Source organism: Podarcis muralis, chromosome 6, assembly GCF_964188315.1.
Source record: "Podarcis muralis chromosome 6, rPodMur119.hap1.1, whole genome shotgun sequence".
NCBI classification, from domain to species: domain Eukaryota; kingdom Metazoa; phylum Chordata; class Lepidosauria; order Squamata; family Lacertidae; genus Podarcis; species Podarcis muralis.
Window position 1 is genome coordinate 77,107,359 of NC_135660.1, and position 25,897 is coordinate 77,133,255.

Here is a 25,897-nt window from a genome sequence, read left to right on the forward strand (position 1 = left end):
CAAGAAACAAGTTGCCTATTACCAACAGAGGATTAAAGAAGTGGCAAAAGCTGTAGGGACAAAACCTTTTTATTGGAACCAAATCAAGCAACAGTATAGGTACATAAACCTCATCACGGGACAGACAATTAACTTGGGTTATGTAAAATAAAATAACTAGCCCAGGCAAAAGTGAACATGCTGCCAAAACAAGATCTTCAGCTGACAACTTCATCACACCCTCACAGATACTAGCACGTTACCATCTGGCAGCTGGAAGGATAGACCGCTTCTGATAAACATGTCACAGTGAGGTTTTCTAGTCTTTGTTTCCATTCTGCTCCATGCTGTACTGAAAGGTTTCAAGTCTGATTGCACTACATGTTTAGATTCTCAGTTCTCAATGCTGCTCAGAGTGATTGCCTCTGCACTGAGCCCTTCATGTGCTCCCAGTTGTTGTAGAGAGCATAGAGACTAGTGAGCATGAGTCCTGCAACGCCACCTCTCGCTATCCCTCGTAGTCCACCTGTGGAAAACAGTAGCAGTAAAGAAAAGAGATCAGCCAATAAATGTCAGGGGCTTAGTCACATGGGCTGTGCCGTACTAGAACATTTGTACAAGTAAAAACACAGTACCCCAGATCACAAAAACTGCCATTGCTTTGGAAAATATTGACACACCTCAATGGGAACTTCTTAAAACAGTGGTTCACAAGCTCAGCCACTTATTAAGTTGGAAGAAATTTTAAATGTCTTAACTCACAGACCCAATGACTGCTACATTTAGGTTCACGACATAAGGTGTGAAGAAGAAAAAACAATTCCACTTACATACAGAAAAGGGTCAAATATATTAAATTTCAGCCCTAGCTGGAATATGAATATATGAAAACATAATAGTTCTGTGGCACTTCAAAGACTTTTTTTAATGGACTGTGTAGTCCCATGAAAGGTTATGCCGTGATACGTTTGTTAAGCTTTGAGGTGCCACAAGAACCTTGGTTGTTTTTGGTAAAATAAACTACCAACATTACCACTATGGAAATTATACTTAACTAGTGGCTAGTGTAAAGCTAGTTTTATGGTACCAGAATCCCCGTTCTATAGGTTTAGATTTGTTTTACCGAGGACTGTCATTTCCAGTGCCTTAGAAAAAAAGCAGTTTGCAGCAAAACCATTACATTTTGTACTGATAGATAAAAAAATATGTTGAGCAGGGAGAAAATCCCATCTATATATATAGCCTACAACGGGCTATGTGACAGGATTTTTGTGTCGTGACTTTCTATGTGATATAGCTAAAAGTTCATGAAATAACAGGAACTACAACAGAACACTTAATGCAGTCTTGACTCTTTTAAGAGTTGTATTTTCAAGCAGGACAGGGGGGGAAAGCTAGTCTAGTTTGGGCTTAATTCCGGTGTAACACACCAGAAGAACTTGCTCATGGAGATGAAAACCAATTCTCATTTTTTCTGATAATGTGTAAAGCCCTGCAATGAAATGCTTTGCACTGCAATGTAGTTGTCCAATACCCAGCTATGGAACACCCCAAAGGAGAACAGCAGAACTAAGCACCAACGTACAACCAAGTCACTTGTGTGAAATTCAGTTTGCATTTGCACAGCTGGCAGTGTTTGCCTTTCCTGCCTGAAAATATTCACATCAAGGTGAATACGTGGTGTGTGTGTTTTTAAAAAGCAAGTTTGGCAAAAAGAAGAAAGAGTGCCTTTTGAATAACAGGGCTTGGAACTCTCCTGACCCTTTTCAGTTCTGCTTGCTAAGTGATAGGCAAATGTACTCCTGTCCCTCCTCTGAAGTCAATTCTGCTAGCCTTGGATAGCAAGTCACTTTACTGAATCCCCCAAAACAAGCAGCTGTCATTATCTTTCTCTTACATACACATGTTGAGATAGGAGAATGTCAAAACATGACTTAAAAGAGTTGCAGGCTGCAATATTTGAAAGCAGACACTTACAGAGCCTGCCAATTGGGAAGGCCTATCCAGTACCAACTTCTGCCATAATAAGGCACCTCCACAGAGACAGCTTCCTGATTGCCATTGGAAATCCCCCCTCCAAATCATGGGATTGCTAAAAATAAAGTAAATGCAAAGTCACACACCTCTGCATTTCATACCAGGTGTGGGTGGCATACCATCTGCTCTTATTTCATGGTAGTTTTTGTTACATAAATCAGCCTTCTAATGTAAAACATTTTGTGCAAAAATGTAAAAAGTGCTGTGTTTTCTGATGGTTCTAGTAAACAGGTCATTCTAGGCTACAGGTGTAGCATGTTTTAAATTTATAATCTATTGGGACAGGGTTGGATAGTGTTCTTGAAGCTACCAGCATGAGTTTGACTAAAGTGCGGGAGGCAGTGAAAGACAGAAGTGCCTGGCGTGCTCTGGTCCATGGGGTCACGAAGAGTCGGACACGACTAAACAACAACAAAGTAAACAGGTCATTCTAGCCTACAGGCGTAGCATGCTTTAAATTTATAATCTATTGGGACTGTACTCTTGACAATGGTGGGACCCACTCTATATGAACAGAACCAAATGGTTTTCAATACAAATCATGCCATTTCCACTGATGAAGAAGTGAGAAAGCTAAAAACACCCAGCTTCAAGCCTGATGAAAGCTCCAAGCATGTCAGACAAGAACCATCCACTTTCTAAAATAAAAGACCAATTGCTGTGCAGGGCTATCAAACTCCAAAAACCTAGAGGTTTCCATATACCTCCGTTAAACCCAACCTAGCTGGTTCCTGTGCCATTGCTTGTTTCTATTTAGCCTGCATATATCCAGAATAATGCCACCAGTACAAACTCTTTCATTAGATCGCCAATTATACAGGCATAGTTATAAAGCACCACACATTCTGGTTCCACAAATATATTTTCCAAGTAATGATGATTTAATTTCCGTTAGGTTTCCCTCATAATTAGCTTTCCTTCTCCAAGTTCTCATGCAGAATTATCAGAAAGAGCTTTGAGTTATACTAAGAAAGCTCAGATATACCAACTGTCCCTTCCGCAAACCGCACGTCTCAGCTTTAAATCTTCATGCTCCTTAACCTTTCTAAACATGCTTGAAAGAATCTATTGCTACATGGGAAGTAGCTTCCAAGGTTTCCCAGTTCAATCTTTTGGGGGAGAATGGAGACAAAGAGGGCTGCTCAGCTTTAATGCCTCATTTTCCAAACCAGGGGAGTTAGTTTCTGAAATACACCCACACACCCTTCCAAATCCTGCTGCTACTCTAACTTCCGAGTTTAATTTATATGGCAGACAGAAGGCAACAGGCAGTGACTATTAACTGGAAAAAGCAAAGACTGTTCATAGAAATACAACCAAAGTGGCCAACTTTTTAATAAGCACAAACCAAGATTTGAATACATTTTTCCTTTCTATAGATCCATGTACTTTTGGCACTCAAAAATGATGACAGATCTTTTTCATGTTTTTCGCTAATGTATCACTAATTTCAATTGGTTTTCCGATACTAGTCATATTTAATCTAATGGCACTTTGCTAAGATAAGTCTTGCTTTCAGAATTGCAGTAGCCTGTGTCAATAGCATAAATCTGCCATTTAAAATTGGGAGGAGCCCTGAAAGTTAACTAATGTTGAAACAAATAGAACAAATAGCTTTATTGCTTATGATAATGTTGGACAAGGCTGGACCTGGAGAGTGATCTATTACAGCTGTAGTAGGTAGAAGTTCAGGTAAATATTTCTAGCTAGAAAAGATGGACAGACTTTTTAAAGAGGAGCCCGCTCTACAATTGATAAACTGGTTTCCTATTTACTGTTTCCAGTGTGTTAAAATCCGTGTAAAAAACCATGGCCTAGTTTCTTCAGCTCTTGTGTTGTCTGTAACTGTTGCACACACAGCAGATCTATTATGCCAGCACAAATGTCTCTTAACATATTTGTTTCCACTTGAGAATTTGGAATAAATTTTTGCATTGGGTTCTGAGGTATATAACCTAAGGCTGCACAACCCTTCCTTTGTTCCTAGGGGAAGCATAGAGTTTTTGGTGTGTTTCAAATATCATTTATCAGTGATGTTTTCCAGCTACAGTGAATCATCTTACATATACCAGCTGCACTGGCTCCTGGTGGAGTACAGGATCAGGTTTAAGGTGCTGGTTTTAACCTTCAAATCCCTATATGGCCTAGGACCCTCGTACCTATGGGACCGCCTCTCCTGGCACGTCCCACAGAGGAACTTACGGTCTTCAAACAAAAACATCTTGGAGGTCCCAGGCCACAGAGAGGTTAGGCTGGCCTCAACCAGAGCCAGGGCTTTTTTGGCTGTGGCTCTGATCTGGTGGAACGCTCTGTCACAAGAGACTAGGGCCCTGCGGGACTTGACATCTTTCCGCAGGGCCTGCAAGACAGAGCTGTTCCACCAGGCCTTTGGCCAGGGCACAGACTGACACCCTCCTTTGGCAATCCTCACAGAACTCTAACCCAATGGTTGCGATTAATCTGATTTGAATTAATTTTATAATGAAATGATTTTAGAATGTTTTATCATTTTACTGTTGTTAGCCGCTCTGAGCCCGGCTTTGGCTGGGGAGGGCGGGATATAAATAAAATTTATTATTATTATATAGTGCTATCCTGTCGGACTAAAATTGTAGGATGTCTTTTTTTACACTAATCCTTACTGTTTCTGGATGAACTATAGCTAACTGCCAGAGAACTGTTATGGAGTTTCATGACCAAATTCTGGTGTCATTTTCATTGTCAATGCATTTCTCAGACTATATGCACTGTGCAGCTCAATTACTTGGGTAATCTGCTGTTACCACAACACCAAAAAGCTAAAGTCTATATTTAGAACATTTCTCACATTTAAATTTATTCTGTCTTCTCTTATCACAGTAAGACAAATTTTAAAACCCTCAAAATTACCACACAAAACAAAGCATTCTCTCATATATTTACCCCCCATTTCTATTTTACGAACTGTTTGTTTATTTTAGCTCTGGATTAACAGTTTCTATCACCATTAATCAGAAGGCAGAACTCATTAAAGGCAGAGCCCTTGTATTAGGATTTCAGACAAAGGTTTAATGCATATGGAAAAGGGAAACTGAGTTTTCACATGGCTCATGCCTTGTTCTTAAGAATATATAACCACAAGTCACTAAACATGACATTAAGCACACACGGAACAGATAAGCTTACTTTTGACCCAACTCCTGTACGCAGAACCAAAATCAATAAAGGTAATTTTGCCAGCGTACCTGTGCTTTTATACAGCATGCCTGTCATGGTCCCAGCAGCAACTGTGTTCAGATCATCTTCTGCACCTCGAGTTTTTTCAATTATGACTCCAAATGCGCTATACAGCAGTGCTGGAATTCAATTAAAGTCGACAGTGAGAACAAACACCCACACCCACCAACAACAATACATGTCCAACACAGAATAACCCAGCAAGATTCTGGTCTCAGTTTCATTCTCTCTTAGGGAAAGTGCCCAAAACTGAGCTTGCATTTTAAGGAAGTTGACTTAAGATCAATGAAAGAAAGTTTCCCATTACCCTCTCACCCCCAGTAGCACCATTCCATGTTGTTCAGCAGTACCCATTGGCCATCCAGAGAGGCTTTTCAGCGTATAGACGTGTGCAGAGCGATGTCAATGGGGAGAAGAGGGCATGAAACCTTTCTGTAAACTTAGTTAACTTTGGATGATGAAATGAGGAGGTAAGTTTATCAGAGACGCAAAATGCAGCCCTGTAACGTAAAGAAATGGCAGAATGTGTAGATCCAGGGGACATGAAAGCACTGAAGCTTCTGAAGGGAAAGGTAACTTGCTATTAAGTGTTTCAACTGGATCAGCTGAATAGTTCTACACAAGTGCCAAATGCAAAGATCAATCAATTGGGGCCAAAACCTTTGAAAAGCACCATCAAGATTATTCAGTTGTATTATACAAGGGTGGTCAGCAGCAAACCCAAATGAGCAGACCTGCAATGTTTTACAAATACTGAACATAAAAGAGCAACACAGCTGAAAAAGATTAGGGCCCACTATAACTTTTGAAAAACTTATTTCACACTATTTCAAAAGGGTGACTTTTAAACATCCTATAAAACCATTCCTAATCTCATACTGGAAACTAAGAACGGCAGTTGAATTTGTCTTTTGGTTGGGAAGTAGAGCCACACTCACCCACCCATCCCAAAGCCCACAACTGAAGATTCTCTTCCCAGAAAGGAACTGAATTCTAAAATATTTGCAGACTTGTCACTAGACAGGTCAGGGTAAAGGACTATGACAAACAAGGAAATGTTACTCAAGAAAACAAACACAGCTGCGAAGTGTCTGTTAATGTATCACTTGCAAGGGTGGAATCTTGAACTTTGGGACCTTTGAGCTCAAATGGCAATTTTCCATGATCTATGATTTCTCTGCTGATGGGGGCGGGCAGAAAGCGGGGAGGGAATCCTTGAAGATGCCAGAGTCTTCTGTGACAAAGGGAGATTTTTCAGGCCTCTAAATCTCATTTAAGGGAAGGCAAGCAGGCCTTAGATTCATTTTATGCTTTGCAATGCAGTGCAATGACTTTCTAAACCCGAAGAAGCCAGAATCCTTGACAAAACTTCCATTCTAATTCTAGTAGACTTCCAGGTTTACTGAAAAATTAAACTGAGTTACTATGAATGATATTGACATTCAGACCCAGACAGGGGGGGGGGCATATGGGCCACACGGCCCGAGCCTCCGATTCCGAAGGGGGCCTCAGTCAGCATATTCACAATCACTGGGGCGACCGTGGAGGCGCAAAGGCGGCGGATTCCCTGGGGCCATGGCTGGCAGCACAAGAGAAAAGCTTCCCTGGCATCCAGGGCGGCGGGCACATTATCTACCTGGCCCGGGCCTTTGCAAGGCCCTGTTGACATTTCCCACGTAGATTTGGTTTACACATCAAACTTACTTACCTAGAGATCCAAGAGTGTTGGCCCATAATGCCCCTTGCCTTGTCACCATATTTAAAATCCTACAAGGAAGTAATGAGAGAAAGAGATTGATCTGTACTGCTTTATCATATACTATATTGTTTTCAAGGCCTAAACAGAACCAAAGACAACTTAAGTTTCTTCTGCTCACGCCTTCTGTCCTAGAATCTGTTCCATGCATTTCATAAGGCAAGAGTGAAAAAGGGAAAGCTTAAATGAAACTTGTTCTACTTGGAGAAAGCAAATGCTGTATAAACGTTTGATCTCTAGCACACCAGCAATACAGGTTTTACTATAGGAACCTAACTTGAAAGGACAAGTTAAATTCACTTGCATTTTTTAACAAATCTGCTCTGCTTTAAGGCAGGTGGCACTACATGCCAAGGTTAATTAAAACGTTTATGTAACTCAAATGCAAATTTGGAGCTCAGTGTTATGCAATACTTTCCCCAGGTTTTCTTTTTCCAGAAGCATCCTAGCTAAAAGATTTATTATTCACTTCTTTTTTAAAGAAGTAGATCCATAGATTTTTCTGTAGGCCAACATACTTAGCATGTTTCAGGTTCTGAAGAAAGCAAGTGCACAAAACATGGGTTGTGATCCAAATAATTAGTTAAGGTGTGCATAACGGCTTGATCATACCCACAGTGAATTTTCTTTTTATCTCCCCACCCCTTTAAATACCAGAGCCGTGTACCTAATTCAAAAACAGCCTCTGGAAGTCCCTCAGTTTCAGAAGCGCTTTGCCTTGTGGCATGAAGAGCACTGTATTGGGGCTATGAAGCATAATATAATCATTTCTGCCCCATTAATTACTCTGAATAACTGAAGCTTCTGAACAGATTCCAGGGGACAGAAACTAAATGAACTACCCAAAGCACATGTTTATATAGACATTTTTCTTAGTTCTAATATATCAATTAAATGGTCATTAGAACACGATTCCAGAAGCAACCATATCTGGGTGAAGCTGAAATCAGGACTGAAAATTCTGAATGGGGTGACTGCTGCCTAGGAATGAAGAAGTATTTCTATGCATAGGTAGCTACTAAAGATGCAGCACAGTGCGTTAATAATCCAATTCCTCCTCCCGCCTTCCGCTATGGCTTGAATTCAGAAAACAGCTTTGGGAGCCTGTTGAAGCTAGATAATTTCCCCCTCCAAGACAGACAACTGATTTGAATTTATTCATCAAGCAATTCTTTAAATCAAAAGGCAAGGCTGATTTCTTACATTCTAAAGAAAAGTGCTTTCATCAAAGGCAACCATGTTAACTGAGTCAATTCTAGATTAACATTTTTTACCAGTACACTGCTCTACATATTTTAAGAATGAGATCACAGTGCAGTGTGGAGTGCTCTTGTTCATTTTCCCTACCTCTGCAAGCCTTGGGAGTTCCCCTGAATATGCTGATGCTCCTACATTAGCCTGGATTTGGCTACAGTTCTGTCAGCACTCAACAAGAGAGTTTGCTATTAGAAGACATTATACCAAGACTGCCCAAATAGTTTAGATTGCATTAAGAAGCTTGTCCTTTGGAAGACTGTTAAGCATGCAAAAATCCAAGTGCTAAATTGTACACATTTTAATTTGGACATCCTTAAATATCACTTCTTATAAACTTTATAAAAACAAAGGGGGGAAAAGGTCAAACATCCTCTACCATAGAAATTAAAATCACATGCTGAACAAGTGTGTATGCTCCCAGACTAGTGCTGAGTAGAATGTTAACTGCTCAGCACACTCTCAGAGAAGCACAGTATTGCCCCAAACTGGTGTCAGCTGCCTCCAGAACGGAGACAGTGACAGACAGATAAAACAGGCAGTACTTTTATCTCCCAGCAGTGTAACACCGTCACAGGCATGATACTGACCCAGACAGCTGACTACCGCTGGAACCTAGGGACAAATGATGAACGGGAGACAAAGGTACCTTTCAGAGCGTGCAAGGTTTCATCTGCTCACAGCATGCTGTGCACCTTACAGAGAGCAAGAAAAGTGAAACTAAATCGAAAGATGTTCTTCCCACTGTGCCCAAGCAGAACTGCCATATAATTTGCTTATTACAATCCTGCCTAGCTGCTAGGACTTGCGCACACATGTGCTGAATGAACACCCATGCCAATTTCCCTTCTGTTTCTTTTTTATGGTTCTACTAACCCAGGAGATTCAGGACTACTTGCTATAAAATTGATGATTCATTAACTCACAGTAGCAAATGCTGTACAGGTGACTTACACCTTACATTTATTTTACTTATGCAATTGCAGCTTTGAGGGGAAGGGGGAATAATAAATGGAGCACAAAGGAAACACACTTTATTTATTTATTCTCCCCACATTCTTGCGCAAAGCTTCAATTGTGGGCTTACCGGGCTTTGGGAAGGTGGAGCAGTCCTCCGCCTCCTTCCCAAAGTCAGGTAAGCAAGGCGTCAGGCTTTGGGAAGGAGGTGCTATGGCTCTGGAAGGGTCCTAGAGCTCTCCCTCCTCCTTCCCAAAGCCGGGCAAGCGCTTACTGGGCCCTGGGACCTTGTCAGAGTCCCCGTGCCTCTTCCCCATAGCCAGGCAAGCAGACCTCCACCTTGCAGAGGCCCTGGTTCCATGGGATCTTGGCTTTATGTGATTTTGCTTATACACACAATGGCTAGGAACGTAACCCCCATGTAATATGTGAGCTACATACCTGTATAGTCATTGTAGCTTGAATACTCGCACAGAGCCTTATTTTTTGGACTAGGGAAATCCAATGGGAGAATATACTTCAACTGATCATTCAGGTAATGTGGGCTGCCAATTGCGTTAATGCAGGCCAAGGTGTCCTTTTTTAATTCACCATACTTTAACAGAATCTGGAGTTAAGATGTCTGAGCAATGAATATTGCTATAACTGGGGTAAACGGAAGAAACATGGGAGGCAACTGTTATATCCAGTATGGATGCTATAGGAGGCAGACCAATAGCAGCAGCAGTTCCACAGAGCTGAGAATCACAAAGAATCAGAAGGGAATTGCTGATGATTTGAGGAAAAGGGTATGTCATGGATTCTGAGAGGCAGTTGGGTTATCAAAGTTTAGAGAACATATAACTTCCCTATTGTGTAGGATACACTTGCCATTTTTCTGAAACCTATCTTCACTAGTTCTGTGACGATGTTGCAGTATATAAATAAATAAATAATAATAATTTCTGAAGGTATGTGTTTCATCTGGGATCATGCACCAAAATGTTAACAGTTTCTGTACCCCCATTGTTCTAGAAAATGTTAATAAGAAGTACTAACAGATGGATAATTAAAGGATTATACATAAATCTTATATTGTTATAGTTTTCCTTTAAAACAGTTTTACAAATGAGGGCCACATATGAGCCACATTTTGTGGAGAATATTTATCCTTGCAACTGCTAAGAATGGAGTGACTGGGATAATTGACCTTCAGCATATCTTCCTGAAGGTCCAGTAGAACATTAATGTTAGTTTGCTGCCACCTGCTGGTCTAAAGGATTTAATGATTGCCATCTTTCTACATAACAATCTGTTCAATATACAGTGGTGCCTCGCAAGACGAAATTAATCCGTTCCGCAAGTTTTGTCGTCTTGCGATTTTTTCGTCTTGCGAAGCACGGTTTTCCATAGGAATGCACTGAAAATCAATCAATGCGTTCCTATGGAAACCGCCTTCAGACCAGGTCCGGGGACAGTCTGTCCCCCGACCTCTTCTGAAGGTTGGGGGGGGGGGGCTTTTCTTCCCACCCCCAGCATTTTAAAAAACCCCGGGACAGCGGGGGACTTCTCCGCTGTCCGGGGCGATTTTAAAATGCTGGCGGGCGGCAGCGAAACTTTTAAAAAACCTCTCCGCCCCCCCGCCAGGCTTCGGAAGGCTGCTCCGAAGCCTGGCGGCGGGAGGAGGTCTCTCCGCCCCCCCGCCAGGCTTCGGAGCATCCTTCCGAAGCCTGGCGGGGGGGCGGAGAGACCTCCTCCCGTCGCCAGGCTTCGGAGCATCCTTCCGAAGCTTGGCGGCGGGAGGAGGTCTCTCCGCCCCCCCCCGCCAGGCTTCGGAGCATCCTTCCGAAGCCTGGCGGGGGGGCGGAGAGACCTCCTCCCGCTGCCAGCCTTCAGAGGAGGTCCGAGGACAGTGGGGAAGACGCGCTGCGCTTCCCCGCTGTCCTGGAGATTTCCCTATGGGCTTTCGTCTTGCGAAGGAAGCCCATAGGGAAATTCGTTTTGCGAAGCGCCCCCAAAACGGAAAACCCTTTCCTCTAGCGGGTTTTCCGTCTTGCGAGGCGTTCGTCTTGCGGGGCACCACTGTACATTTTTTTTAAAATGCCATAGGATCATGCATTTGAATCTTCTATGTCCAGCATAATTTGTTTTTGGCCAAGATTTCTCTGAAAGAACAAGAAATCTCATTTGAAAGAAAATATTATAGAAACTAAGTGAATATGTGCATGTATTGACATCCTATGCCCTTTAAAATGTGGCTCTTTTTCGGTGGGGGGAGTGTGTGTTATTGGGTTATTATTTTGATTACAGTGTGTGTGTGTGTGTGTGTGTGTGTATATGTGTGTGTGTGTTCTTTAAGTTGATCTTTTCTCTGAACCACCTTGAGACCTCCGGGTATAGGGCGGTATATAAATTCAATAATTAATTAATTAATAATGTAAGCATGCACAAATTGATAGGAGGGGATAGAAAGAGAACAAAAAGGTGTTTCCTCAGAAATAATTACTTTCTTTTTAAGATTAATGAAGTGATCACCACCACACGTTGAGCTCATCCTAATTCAAGACTTCTCACACAACTCAGGGCAGTGACAATCCGCTGTCAGGAATACTAAAACACCCCAGATTTGGTATTTAGTCCTTTAGCTTTATGGGCACAAAAGGCTTTATAAGTTAAGACTTACACAGAAGTGTAATTTTATCCTGACTGCACTAAAGGCCAATTTAATGATATCTCACTTACACTTATAGGAAGTCAAAATTCAAGGCAAGCAAGCAAATAAGTATCTGGAAGGCTGTAAGACCATGAATACTTATGAACTCTTCTGAAAACAAAATGAAAAATGAGCAACCCTTTAAAGCTGAAAAGTATCTGGAATTATGTACTTACTGTACATTTCTAGGTTTAGACCAAGCCATGCTCTGTGTCTCCTTCAAGCCCAGTCGCAGGCCATTTAGTGCACCAAATGCAGCTCCTAAAAGGCAGGACATCAGGATTAACCACAGGAAATGAAAACTGAACACACATTCCAGTAAGGATTAAAACAGCTCACCAATTAAACATGCAGTCTACGGAAAAATAAACTATAATAATGGTACGCTTCTACTGAAGCAGATATAACAGGCATATGTTGTATTATTGAAGGCAATTTACATTTTACAGGCAAAATAGTGAATGTGGCCTGCGTGAGTCACTTGCCCAATCCTTCTTTGCTCTTTATTTTTTGTTCTTATGTTCTCCCTTCCTGTACCATCACACCCCATAGTAATTACCTACTGTATTCTCTACCTTGGGGTGGGGGAAAATAAACAGCCCCTAGAAGATGTAGGAAAGTGAGATGGAAAAATACCAAATCATGCCACATCAGAAAAAAAAATCTATTAGTCTATGCATAGAATCTTCGATAACCTGTTATAAAACTGCAAAGTTTGTATGTTCAGAAAAACCACAAATGCCATTTTTAAACAGCATATGCTATACTGCAGACATGAATGCCATTATAGACAGCTGATGTGTATGCTCCCATTCTAGTGCTGAGCAGGATATTAACTGCTCAGCACACTCTCAGAGAAGCACAGCACTGCCCCACCCTGCTGCCAAAATGCCTCCAGAACGGTGACAATGACAGACAGACTGGACAATATTTTCATCTCCCAGCAGTGTAACACTGTCAGGCATGGTAATGACACGGACAGCTGACTACCGCTGAAATTTAGGGAATCAACAACAGTCTCAAACATCCCAAACCTTCATTCAAATGTTCCATCATTCATTTTTGGCAAAGAAGGCCTTGCAACTGTTGTTACAATTTGATGATTATGTCCAGAAAAGCCTTCAAAGGGAATGGTGTTTAAAAAATAAATTGCCCAAAGCTTACGGAAAAAGTATCAACAGTGCAAATGGGGGAGAGATACAACCTAGATCACAAGGCCTGGAAATCAATGCACCGTGAAAACAGTGTAAATCATTGACACTCTCAATTGTGCTAGAAGACTCTGTTCTGTTGTGTCGCAGGACTATTGCTTTTGCTACAAAAGATTAACACACTACCCATCTAGAATTTGCTACTATAATGCACTCAAGTTTGTGTTGCTTGTTTTAGACAAGAAGTATGTCACTGGAGACTTGGCTAAATTTGATACATTACGGATATATTATTATACACTACACTCACCCACACACATACAAATTCTATCCATTTTAAAACAGAACAACATCACAATATAAATTAAATGTTACCCATACCTGTCATGCAGCATCCTCCAATTGTAAAGAATGCCAGCTCAAACCTGCCCCTAGTTTTGCTAGCTCCAGTGGGTAAAATGAATTCATCTGTGTCCTGAAACGGAAATATCCTTTTAAATTACAATTGTGGCTAAAAACTCGTTTGCTTTATAAAAACAGGTGCAATACATTCGTTTGACTGTGTTGACATTTATGTAAAAGTGTTACTTAAGAGAAAAATAAGGAGCCTTGCTATCTCTGAGCTAATCAGGTGCTCAAATGAAAGGTTAGATAACAAGGTCCATAAGAGAATAATACATGGTAAATAAATCTACCGCAGAAATTCAAGCCATTGCATGTTGACCATGTGTGTAAGCTTCTAGTCTAGCACTGAGCAGGATATTGACTGCTTAGCACACTCTCAAAGAAGCACAATACTGTCCCCCACTGGTATCAGCTGCCTCCAGAACAGAGGAGCTGATAGACAGCTAACATGGACAGTACTTTTATCTTCCAGCAGTGTAACACTGTCACAGACATGGAGATGACAAAGACAGCTGACCACCACTGGAGTTTAGAAACAAAACTCTCTGTATCACTGGTTCCCAGATTAGAGAGAATTCACACTTAGTTTCTGCCCATACTAGCCTACAGACCTAGAAGCTGCAAGAAGCTGGGACTGTGTGGCTGTAGATTGTTAAGAGCAAGCATGGCAAAGAGGCAATTGAACACTAAGTGGACACTGCGCGTTTGAACCCTGTGAAAGGGAGCTCCCAACTTATCTTCTAGCTTGTAAGAGTGGGTGGTGCATGCTTAAGAAGGGCTAAACATCTAGATATATTTATCTTTCTGAACTGTTTGGTGCTGTTTGAAAATGGGCCCCTTCACACTGCCCACTGACTTGATCATTTATGAATAAAATTAACAGAGAACCTTAACTCTTCTGTTAAGGTTTATCCATTTATCCATATTCATTTACTGAAATATGAGAGGAGCCGTCCTCAATTTGGAGCACTTGATGATGAAACTGGTCAAAATCTTTTTGGAACTATACAATGACCTCACCTGCGCATGGGTTGATTCCAAAGTGACAAGTGTCTCATTTGCTCCTGTGCAAAGTTGTGGTTTGGCTTAGCACATTTGTAGAATCTGTGCTTGTGGTTTAACCTTCCAGGACTAACCATGGCTAACTGGGCCAACATCTACTTAAACATGTACAATGGTACCTCCGGTTGTGGACAGGATCCATTCCAGAGCTCAAGTTGGATTCCGAGGTCTTCACTACTGGAGGTGACTGTTCTGCATATGTACGCGGTGCGATAGAGCGCTTCTGCGCAAGGTAGAGCACTTCTGTGCATGCGGCAAAACCCAGACAAATACTTCCGGGTTTGCTGCGTTCGCATCCTGAAGTTTACGTAACCAGAGGGTTACGTAACGCAAGGTACTACTGTATAGGTAAAAAGGTAAAGACCCCTAGATGGTTAAATCCAGTCAAAGGTGACTATGGGGTTGCAGCGATCATCTAGCTTTCAGGCCGAGGGAGCTGGTGGTTTTCTGCAGCTTTCCGGGTCATGTGGCCAGCATGACTAAACCACTACTGGCACACAGAGGACTGTGACAAGTGCCAGAGCGCACGGAAACGCCGTTTACATTCCTGCTGCAGCAGTACCTATTTATCTACGTGCACTGGTGTGCTTTTGAACTGCTAAGTTGGCAGAAGCTGGGACACAGCAACAGGAGCTCACCTTGTTGAGCAGATTTGAACTGCTGGCCTTCTAACTGGCAAGTCCAAGAGGCTCAGTGGTTTACCTTTACCTTACATACATATACTCATAACCTTTACATAAATTTCTTAAATGAACATTTAGCAATCACTTGTAGCTTTATAGTAATATAATTTGAACAAGCATTTACATCTCACCTGTATAAGGTATCTGGGATCTACATTTAAATATGGAGACAAAGGATTCATTCCAGTCACTGCAAAAAATAAAATATAAAACAAAAGATAAATTTCAGTAAAACTAGATATAAAAGTTCATATGACAGTAAAGAGCTAAGACAGAAAAAGATGAAAAATTAAAGCAGTGTTAACTTTCAAATGTACATTGTGGCCTGGGTTGCACAAAATGCTAAGCTAGACTGTCTTAGAACTGTCATATGAGCTCTTCCAGAAAAAAACATGAGCTGATTCAGACAACACACCAATCCTTGGCAATGCAGCAGCAAATACAAGGACTAGAGAGAAGTGAGAATGCTTAATGTCTACCAAGCAAACCCTACTCAATGAAATAATATTCATAGTGTGAGCCATGCCAGTCCTATGAAGCTGATTAGTACAGAAGAGAGCAGTGTGGAGAATGAAAGGAGAGAAAAGCCAGTACACGAGTTTCAGGCAAAGTAGTCACACTTAAGAAATCTGTGTGTTAATGTAGAATATCACCTTGAAACTCTACTTACAACTGAGCAGAAAAGCCACATGCAGGAAAACATCAGGAAAACATACTTTTTCTGAAATGCTCAAAAGTTATATAGACCATTGACTGTGTCAAGGCCTTAAAACTTGTATCCCTCGTGTTAAGAAAGGAGGCATCTGATCATGCTGGCAAACCCAAGTTAAAACAAGGACCACGTTAAGCCTCATGCCTGGTGGAAACACCACAGATGCTTACAGGACAGGGATAGCTCAGTCAGTAGAGCATGAGACTCAATATCAGGGCCTTGGGTTTAAGCCCCACATTGGGCATAAGATCATTGCATTGCAGTGGGTTGGACTAGATGACCCTTGTGACCCCCTTCCAACTCTACCATTCCATGACCTTGAAAATACACCTGGAAGAGATAAGCTGTTTTCCCTCCTTCACAACTTTTATGAGCTGCAGCCCCACAAACCTGCCTGCCAGCACCTTCATCCCTCCCACACAGACTTCCTTTGCTTTCAAATGTACAAAACTGCACAGTAGGGAAAATAAAAGAGAGGCTCTAATACAAGTTCCAAGAAAGAGCACCAGCCTTCTGTTCAATCCTATGTGACATTCCTCCTACGCTTTCAAGGTAGAATTCCACACCGCCACATCGGTCAGTTTTAAGTCTTAAGTCTTTTATTTGATTGTATTCTATGGTCAAAGCTGCTTGTTATTATTTTAAAATTTCATTTGTACTTTTCAGGTTTATACATTTCACTAATTTTAACATTTCATAGCCTGACTTCCTTCCCCTTCTTTCTGCGGTTCCTTAAATTTATTTTTATCATCTTCTGCATATCCAAATTAACTTAATTTGCTCATTTACTCATCTACTTTAAATATGTACTATTATAAAACTGAAGGTTATTACAATAATCCTGCCAATGTATCGTCACCATCATCATTTAATCCCCCCCCCGCATCACTTGTTATAAAAGAGGGATGAATAAAATAGGGCACCCCCAACCCGACGCCCGAAACGAATGAAGAAGCTCCCCATGCCAAACACTCACGTGGGACTCCGGCCAGGTCCGCGTGGGAATAGCCGGGCCCACCCATCGCCGCGCCGCCGAAGAGGCCGCCGAGCCCGGAGCCCTTCGAGTTCCCGGCTCCCCCTTCCATGGAGGACGAACTTCTGCCGGGGGGGCTTCAGCAGCCCTCTCCCCTCCCCCTCCTCGTGCTCAGCAGCCGCGGTTAATGGACGTTTTCCCCTCGGCGCCCGCTCGCTCGCTCCTTCCTTCCTCCCTCAAGGCCGGCGCGGGAAAGGAGAGCGCGACGACCTCCTCAGCGCCAAGGCCGCGGTTGACGTAAAGCGACTCCGCGACGCCGGCGCGCGAGGCTGCTTCGCGTGCGTCTCTAGTTCCGCTTTACGACGGCGCTTTCTTGCTTTCCGGCTCGGCCGGGAAACGGGAAGCGGCGGTCGGAGAGGGAGGCCGTCGACGAAGGCTGGTCCCTCAGCTTGAGGAGCGTGCCCGAGAGAGGCGGGGAGTCGTTGGGGGTTGAGGGAGAGAAGCGGTGCGGAGCCTCGAGCGGCGTAAGAAGCCCTCAGAACGGCTGGGAGGGCCGGCGTGCGTGCGGGTGCCGGCCTGGCTCCCCTCAGCCGGGAGAATGTGGAAGGGAACTTTCCCCGTCGCCTTCCCCCCTCACGGAGCCCCTTCGCCGCCCCCGGGCCCGCTTTCCCCCCGGTGGTGACCCTGTCGTCGTCGTCGTCGTCCCCCACTTCCACCGGGGCGTGTGAGGCGAGCGGAGGAGGGTCGGAGGGCGGGTGCTGCTCCCCCCAAGCATGAGTGCGGGGTCTGACGCCCCCAGGAAAAGGATCAGGTCGGACCCCCCGCTCGCCCCCTCTGCCGTCGGCGTCAGCAGCAGCAGCAGCGGCTCGGAAGAAGAAGCGCAGCCCCCTTCCTGGAAGAGGAAAGTGACCCAGTGGCAGCCGCCTCTTCCCTTCAGCAGGGAGCAAAGGTCCAGCAGCAGCAAAGCCAGCCCCGCAGTCACAGTGGGGAACAAAGGTTTGCATCGCCGTGGGGATGCTTTCTCTACAAAAAGAAGGGGGAAAAGGCCCTTCTTACTCACTTGCTTTTCTCATCTGGTTTGCTTGGGGGTGGGGAAAGGGGTGTGTGCATTTCCATTTCCCCCGCGCATCAGTTGCGTGGGGTTCCAATGCCACAGCTGCCCTCATGCTCTCCACCCAAAAGCCAAGAGCTTTTGGGTTTACGGTGCCAGCCTTGATCCCTGTGCTCTGCTTGGGAGAAAGGTTGCGGCCCTTCCAAGCCGTTTATGTCAGGATCACGCTTGGGTTTAAGGCTGTGGTCCATGAGATGTGCTGCAACTGGAAGAGAACCTAAGGGTCATCCAGCCCACCCCCCTGCAATCTTTTGCCCGGTATGGGACTCGAACCCACGGGCCTGGGATTTAAGAGTCTTGTGCTCTACCAATTGATGGAAACGGGCCCACTGAATAAAGTGATGCTCGTTTCTTACTCAACGTGCGTAGGATTGGGCTGTAAAGTAGGCAGATACGGCATGGTCGCTTGCAGTAATTTAAAACAAGTTCTGATGCTTTTGTCACATTACCTTTAAATACTGAAAATCATTGTCCTGCTTTTATAATGTCATAGTTTGACATGACAGTGGCTCCATCTAAGAAGAATGGTCACTTCCGCTTTACAGAATATGCTGCAATTAAAAGAGAAGCCATATAAAAGCATTCTTTGCTTTGGTGTTCATTTGACAAGAATTAACTGACAACAGTATTTGACTAGTCAATTTATTGGCATCACAGTTCTGTATAATGTTGTTCTGCAACTTTTATGAGTACTTGGAACAAAGGGTATGCTTCTGAATTTGATTGTTTTAGCATCTTAGATTAGTTGTTGAGGCCCTGGTAATATGTGTTTAGGAAGGCCAGAATGTATTAAGATAATTATTATTTGATCAAGATTGATGAAAGATAGGAACTATCTAGTACAGTGGTACCTCGGGTTACATCCGCTTCAGGTTACAGATTTCACTAACCCAGAAATAGTACCTCGGGTTAAGAACTTTGCTTCAGGATGAGAACAGAAATCGTGCTCTGGCAGCGCGGCGGCAGCAGGAGGCCCCATTAGCTAAAGTGGTGCTTCAGGTTAAGAACAGACCTCCGGAACGAATTAAGTACTTAACTCGAGGTACCACTGTACAAAGAAAGTTGCTTAGTAAAACTCAAAGTTGTGAATAAAAATTCTCAGACTGAGAAGGGATACATTGTTGGTATACAGTGACATAAGTGTCTTGTGGCACTTGAAAAACTGACCCAGTTATTATGGCATGAGCTTTCATAGGCAAGGGCATACATATTTCATGGAATCCATACAGTGTAGTGAAGGTGTCAGAATTATACACACGTGGGTGTGTAAGGCGCGAGTCCGAGAGAATTTGAGTGGAGCTTCCTTTTGAAGCAGAAGTGGAGCTTCTGCATAAGTTTCTCAAGGCATTGTTTCAAATGCACTGGTCTTCTCTCTTTCATTGTATCAATTCTGGACAGTTTTATTTTTGAATAATTCAAATAGTACAAACTATTTGATTGTACATATAAATTCATCCAACTTTGTTTAGTAATAACCTGCAAATAGCATCTGATTTAATAGTTCTGAATTTGCTTTACCTTCATGAAGTAAAGCATGAACAGAATTGGAGAAGAGATGACCCAAGAAATGCCATTTCTAGTACACATTTTTATTAAATAACTGGTGGTATTAGTAATTTGATTACTCGGATAACCTATTGTTATCATATCATACAGATATGCTTGTCAGGAAGCTATGATTGGCTGCAGCTGCCTTTTGAGCATGCCTCACTGACTTACCAGAGTTAGCTAAAGCACCATGAAACAAGCTTGCAGTTTGCAGAAAATTCAGATGCCAAGACAATTATAAAATATAATATTGTATCTCTTTTGGTTTTAAAATAGGAAGCTGGTTGTTGCAATATATTGTAATGTGGTTCTTCTTTCCCCCCTCTAGTTTACAAACAAAGGAGGATTACCTCTTGGATGGAGAATAAAGGACCCAAAACAGTGGAGTCAAAAAGGTAAAAACAGAACACAGGGGTAATTTATTTATCCAGAATGTAACAAAAGGAGAGAAAAGGACTCATAATCAAAATATGCCTGGCGCTTCTGTTCATTCTACACTTACTGTGTCTCCACCCCCATTGTTCAGCCCGGACACTGAGGTCCAGCTCCAAGTGCCTTCTGGCGGTTCCCTCACTACAAGAAGTGAGGTTACAGGGAACCACGCAGAGGGCCTTCTCGGTAGAGGCACCCGCCCTGTGGAACGCCGTCCCATCAGATGTCAAGGAAATAAACAACTATCTATCTTTTAGAACAGTGTTCCCCAACCTTGGGCCTCCAGCTGTTTTTGGACTACAACTCCCATCATCCCTCGCTAGCAAGACCAGTAGTCAAGGATGATGGGAATTGTAGTCCAAAAACAGCTGGAGGCCCAAGGTTGGGGAACACTGTTTTAGAAGACATCTGAAGACAGCCCTGTTTAGGGAAGCTTTTAATGTCTGATGTTTAATTGCTTTTTTATTATTATTATCATTAATTCTGTTGGGAGCCACCCAGAGTGGCTGGGGAAACCCAGCCAGGTGGGCAGGGTATAAATAATAAATTATTATTAGCCGCAGCATTTTGCTCCAGCTGCAGCTTCTGGACCAGGCGCAAGGGCAGCCCCACATTGAATGCATTGCATTATCAAGTCTTGAGGTTACCAGTGCATGAGCTTGCTCTTTTGAGCCCTGCCTCTGATGGCTGCTGAAATTTAACTTGGTGTGTTGAGCTGGTGAGCCCTGGGCACGGGGAATGCCTGATACTTTAAAGAAGGTGGTGTGGCCACTACTGAAGAAAATTACCTTCGACTCAAAGAATTGCAACAACTTTATTAAAATAGTGAAGCGTTATTATAGCGTTCATTTGTGGGAAGATAAACATCAGTTTTACCTTTGGTTATGGGTCAACATTTTATTTGTATTTGTGTTGTTTTTCTTTTTACAGCTCACAAAACAAAACTTGCAGCACAGAAGCAGAGCCCAAAATGACATTTGTAAAACAAGACAATGTTTTTGAACACGAAGTGAAAAATGCTGAGGATGTTCTTCAGCAGGGCTGTTCCAGATTACCTGTGGAAATGAATACCAAGCATGTGGCCTTGCCTCAGACTGCTGCCCTGCGTAATTGGGAAGCCGAGCAGCTAGGTAGGGATCAGCTTTCAGAAGCAGAGTCTTTGAAAGGAATCCAAACTGGAGACCAGTTGAAAAATGCTAATGCTAATCAAACACATAAAACTGGCAGTCAGACCCATCGGGGTTGCAATGAAAATCAGGAAAACTGTACTCACAGGAAACTTTCATCAGGCAGCCCTGTGAAGGTAGCAAATATAAAACAGCCATCAAAAGACTATGATCCGGAAAGGCAAGCAACTTTGCAAAATTTGCAGCCGTTTAAGAACTACAACTCTGAGCATGTAACTTGCATAGCTGTTGAGTCAGAGGAGGTGGACGTAGTGCCTGAGAGCCCACTTTCAGATGCAGGCTGTGATGCTTGCTCACCTGATTTGTATGCCACTCAGAAAAGAGATCAAGGATGCTGGGGGGAATCTCCTTCTTTTGAGAAAGAGAGTGAACCTGACTCACCAATGGATGTAGATAATTCCAAAAACAGCTGTCAGGGCTCAGAGGCTGATGAAGAAACCAGTCCACTTCTTGAGGACCGAGAAGACATTGATGTGCCAAAAGCACCAAACAAATCCTCACGGTTTCGAAAGGCAGATGCTGACCTGGATTCAAGAAAGTCACAATCCCGGAGAGGTGAAGGTGCTCGATTTAATCTCCACTTGGAAGGGATGGATAATCAAGTCAAACAGGGTGAAACGCCCACTGAATCACCTGGGGTATCACTAGCTGTGTCATCAGAATGCAAAGGTGCCAAACATTGTGGGAGGAAGGACTCTAAAATTACTTCCCATTTCATGAGGGTTCCCAGGACAGAGGAGAAAAGGTAATCTGTCTCCCCTTCTTCTTTCCATACTATTGCACTCAAGTAGCACTGCGGTTAGAATTTCATTCTTGTCTATATAGTAAAACTTTACATCTGTGAAATCAGACATAAAAACATGTCTAATTCAGTGTTACTTTAACATGAGCTATTGCGTAAGCTAAGGCTTGTGCAGCAACTACAACTCCTACTGGACAGATATAACTGCTCTGGTAACTTCCAGGTTAGACTACCTTAAGGCCTTCTTTGTGGGATGCCTTTGAAGATTGATCAGAAACTTCAGTTTGTTTAAAATACAGTTGTGAGCCTAAATGGAACCAGCTGTAGCAGAGGTGGTAAATTGGATCATCCAGACTTCTACCCACCTTGGGTCATTTTGACAAGTGCAAGGGACCACCCACCTGACAATCACCAGAAGCAATGTTATCAGCTGGAATGTTTTCCTTTGCTTGTACAGTTTGAAATCAAACCATATAGGCAAAGGTACAGGGTTTTGCATGCATCACCAATCTGCTGATTGGTGGTGCCTGCAAATCCCACTTATGGCAGGGAGTCATATCCTTTCCTGCCTTGCATCTGTCTTATAGGATGTCAGGTGTAGGACAGGTTGGAGTGACTTGAAGAAAATGGCTCCGCAGGCCAAACTAGGGCTCCTGCCATTCCTAATTAGACCTGTGATCAGGAGATTTTCCACCACTGGATTACAGGGATCATAGTATCTCAACAGGTCCTAAACAGTTTCACTTTGATGCATGTGAAAGTGTTGGTGCTTATGTTTAAAGCTCTAAATTGCTTGTGACTAGGGTATCTAAAGGATTGTCTTATTTCCACATGAATGGAATGTTTCTCCCTTTTGCTGGTTTTTATTGCTCGACTGTTGGTATTCTATTATTGTTAATAATCATAGAGTTGGAAGGGACCTTGAGGATTATCTAGTCAAACTCGCTGCAATGCAAGAATATTCAGCCTGTCAATATGGGGACTGAACACACAAACTTGGCGTTATCAGCACCATGCTTTAACCAACTGAGCTAATTTGTTTCATTATGGGTTGTGCGTGTGTGAAATTGTTAGCTGCTTTGGGAGCTACCTGCTGAAGAGCTGTATATAAATTATTTTCATAAATGAATAAATTTTGTGTATCCTGCAAACATCTCCCAAGATTAACTGAATATGCTCACTTGAGTTTATCATGTGTCCATTGTTTTAGGACAGCAGGTGAGCTTTTTGAGTGTACAGCAAATCCCCTTACCCACCACTCAACACTAATTTTCTTTTAAAAAACTTCAAGTGATGACTTGGATATGTGGAATAGTCATCATAGATTAAACATCATAAACATCATTAAACATCATAGCTGTTTCCTATTACTTGATATCACCTCAAACACAGTACTTTTCAAGAAAGGTGGTTCACTCAGGCAATTGTGAGCTGCATGTCATGTGACAAGAAGAAATGTATTACCAAATGATGCATTACTGGATGATATGCATGTTCATATGCTCAGCCTGTGTGTGTGTGTGTGTGTGTGTGTGTGTGTGGCAGTGCAAATTTTGCTTCCCCTCCCTCCAAAATACAAGGATTTTTATGGAGGGGGTGAGCATAAGTGCCTCTGAGAATATTATATTTAGCCCCCACTGTGTAATAATAGTTCCTCTGTTTATATTTTGGAGAGAATGAAATTATTTCTGTTAAATAAAAAGCATCAGGCTAGTTTACATGATGCAAACATACTGCATTACTGGTTTTGAATGTTAGTAAGACATCTAGAGAGAAAAAAACTATTTGTTTGAGACCGAGAGTCTCTGTTCATTGAAAAAGGCATGCTTAAGATGATAATTTAACTTTCCTTTTAATGGCAGGAATGAACAATGTGAATTAAAGCCGCCTCGACCAGGAAGGAAGATTGCTAAATATACTCCTCCTCCACTTCCAACTAATAAAAAATGGTTTGGGACACCAATTGAAGAGATGAGAAGAATGCCAATGTGTGGGACTCGTCTGCCACATTTGAGGCCATCTGCCAATCATACAGTGACAATCAGAGTATGAAAATCCAAGCTGCTTTACCAGCAAAGCTTCCTTTGTAAATTAAAGCTAGACAGTTATTGTTCTCTTGATAAAGTCTGGATTAAGTATTGATTCAGCAGGTTGTGGAGGTCTTTAGATCGCCATGCCTTGAGAATAGTAGACCCTAGAATTCAGAAGAGTAGCATTTAGGGGCTAACTACCTGTTGCACACAGGTGTAAATGTTCATGTCCTGTTGCCATCTTTTGTTTTAAAAGGACAACCACTTCAGGAAGGGATGAGTGAGATCACAGAGGTGTGGAGGGCAGGCACTTAAACACGTTTCTGCCTGTAACTTAACTCAAAATTGCCTCTTTGCTCTTTTAGAGGGAGAGCAGTTTGTTAAGTAGCTCTGCATAACATTGCAGCCTAAGTTAGAACTACCTACAGTGGTACCTTGGTTCTCTAACGGCTCAGTTGTCAAACAAATCGGCTCCCAAACGCCACAAACCCGGAAATAAGTGTTATGGTTTGTGAACGTTTTTCGGAAGCTGAACATCCAATGCAGCTTCCGCTTGAGTGCAGGAAGCTCCTGCAGCCAATCGGAAGTTGTGCCTTGGTTTTCAAACGGTTTCAGGAGTAAAATGGACTCCCGGAACAGATTAAGTTCAAGAACCAAGGTACCACTGTACTTTTGCATGGTATTGAATATGTTTATTTCGGTGTAATGCAAATTCCTGCATATTGCATAGACTGGACATTATTGCCTGTGTATTTTTGGATATGTAATTGTATTTTAAGTTTTAATGTGCATTGTACTTGCAGATAAGATCACAGGTAATTTCTTCCTTTTTGTAAGATTTAATATACTGCTCCTTACATATTTTCTCTGTTGCAGGTAGATCTTTTGAAGGAAGGAGAAGTGCCTAAACCTTTCCCAACACATTATAAGGATTTGTGGGACAATAAGCATGTTAAGATGCCTTGTTCAGAACAAAATTTATATCCTGTAGAAGATGAGGTGAGGCATGCTAAAAATCTGGGCAATAAAACTTTTGTCAGGCTAAAAACTCCACCAGGTTTCTTAGATATGCTCTAAATTCATAATCATAAATTATTTTGGCTTTAGATGATTTTTTCAAGTTTGATAACTATTCTAATGCATGTGATGTGTTGCACTACATTTAGTGTATGAATCCAGATAATTGTGTGACAGAATGACAGCTCATTTTCCTGCCTGCTGCTTTTAAATATCATTGCTTAGCACTGATAAAGTGTTTGTATTATGAGTGAAGTTAAAGTTGCCATAAACGACCCTTACTTCTCGCTACTGTGGCTTGCATTGAGAAAGTTAACATAGTAGGTGCATGCCAATATATTTCCATGGGCTACAAAAACCCATGGTTCCAAGCTATTCTATTTCACAGGGAAACAAATGAACAAACTTTGAGCCAAATAATTATATCTAAATATTAGAAGCTGTTTATTAGCTACTTGGGCTTATGGTAGAATTTGAGGTGATATTATTGGTTTTTGTAACTCCACGCTTACTTTTCATTTTTTAAAGTATAGCTCCCCATCCCAAAGGTTCACGGCAGTTGATTTTACAGCGTAGAAAGGATTTGGAGAGGTTCATAGAACATTACAGACAGAGCAGTGGAAGATTTCAGAAGCATATGAGGTGCTTTTATGAGTCATGTAGTCAATCTAGTGTTCTCTTTGTGTCAGTGGCCAGTTTGATTCCTTCGAAAAGCAGGACATGAGATTGATACTCCCCCTTTGTCGCTAGTGTATGATATTCAGCAAACTTGCTTCTGTATATAGTGGACGGTTCCCCATTAATTTGATTAAGCTACTGGAAATCTCCACGTTTTGTTGATAGTGAAGTCCTTGATTAGTTATGTGGCATGTGAAGAAGAACTTCCTTTTTGTCCTTCCTGAATCTGCTGCTAAATGACTTCACTAAGCATAAGGACAAAGACACCATATAAT

At 42.4% G+C, this 25,897-nt stretch overlaps 2 protein-coding genes and 3 non-coding genes across 5 annotated transcripts in view; 1 reads left to right on the top strand and 4 right to left on the bottom strand.

Moving 5' to 3' along the window:
* Window positions 1-51: 51 nt before the first annotated feature.
* On the bottom strand, window positions 52-17,123 carry LOC114597124 (mitochondrial import inner membrane translocase subunit Tim23). The gene is made up of 7 exons (XM_028729251.2): window positions 16,881-17,123; window positions 15,324-15,382; window positions 13,424-13,517; window positions 12,068-12,152; window positions 6,941-6,999; window positions 5,241-5,351; window positions 52-505 (listed from the first exon to the last, which is right to left on the bottom strand). The coding sequence occupies exons 1-7, from the start codon at window positions 16,987-16,989 to the stop codon at window positions 390-392; spliced, it is 633 nt and encodes a 210-aa protein (XP_028585084.1). The 5' UTR covers window positions 16,990-17,123; the 3' UTR covers window positions 52-389.
* On the bottom strand, window positions 8,652-8,855 carry LOC114598270 (small nucleolar RNA SNORA74). The gene has a single exon (XR_003707010.1). It is a non-coding gene; the product is annotated as a small nucleolar RNA SNORA74 (small nucleolar RNA).
* On the bottom strand, window positions 12,690-12,888 carry LOC114598272 (small nucleolar RNA SNORA74). The gene has a single exon (XR_003707012.2). It is a non-coding gene; the product is annotated as a small nucleolar RNA SNORA74 (small nucleolar RNA).
* On the bottom strand, window positions 13,771-13,974 carry LOC114598271 (small nucleolar RNA SNORA74). The gene has a single exon (XR_003707011.1). It is a non-coding gene; the product is annotated as a small nucleolar RNA SNORA74 (small nucleolar RNA).
* Window positions 17,124-17,290: 167 nt separating the features above from the next.
* PARG (poly(ADP-ribose) glycohydrolase) overlaps window positions 17,291-25,897 on the top strand; it is a 71,977-nt gene continuing 63,370 nt past the window's right edge. Inside the window, exons 1-5 of the mRNA XM_028729245.2 lie at window positions 17,291-17,873; window positions 19,865-19,931; window positions 20,899-21,900; window positions 23,760-23,943; window positions 24,804-24,926. Of these exons, the coding sequence (XP_028585078.2) occupies window positions 17,651-17,873; window positions 19,865-19,931; window positions 20,899-21,900; window positions 23,760-23,943; window positions 24,804-24,926 (1,599 nt within the window). The 5' untranslated portion in view covers window positions 17,291-17,650. The remainder of the gene's footprint in view (window positions 17,874-19,864; window positions 19,932-20,898; window positions 21,901-23,759; window positions 23,944-24,803; window positions 24,927-25,897) is intronic.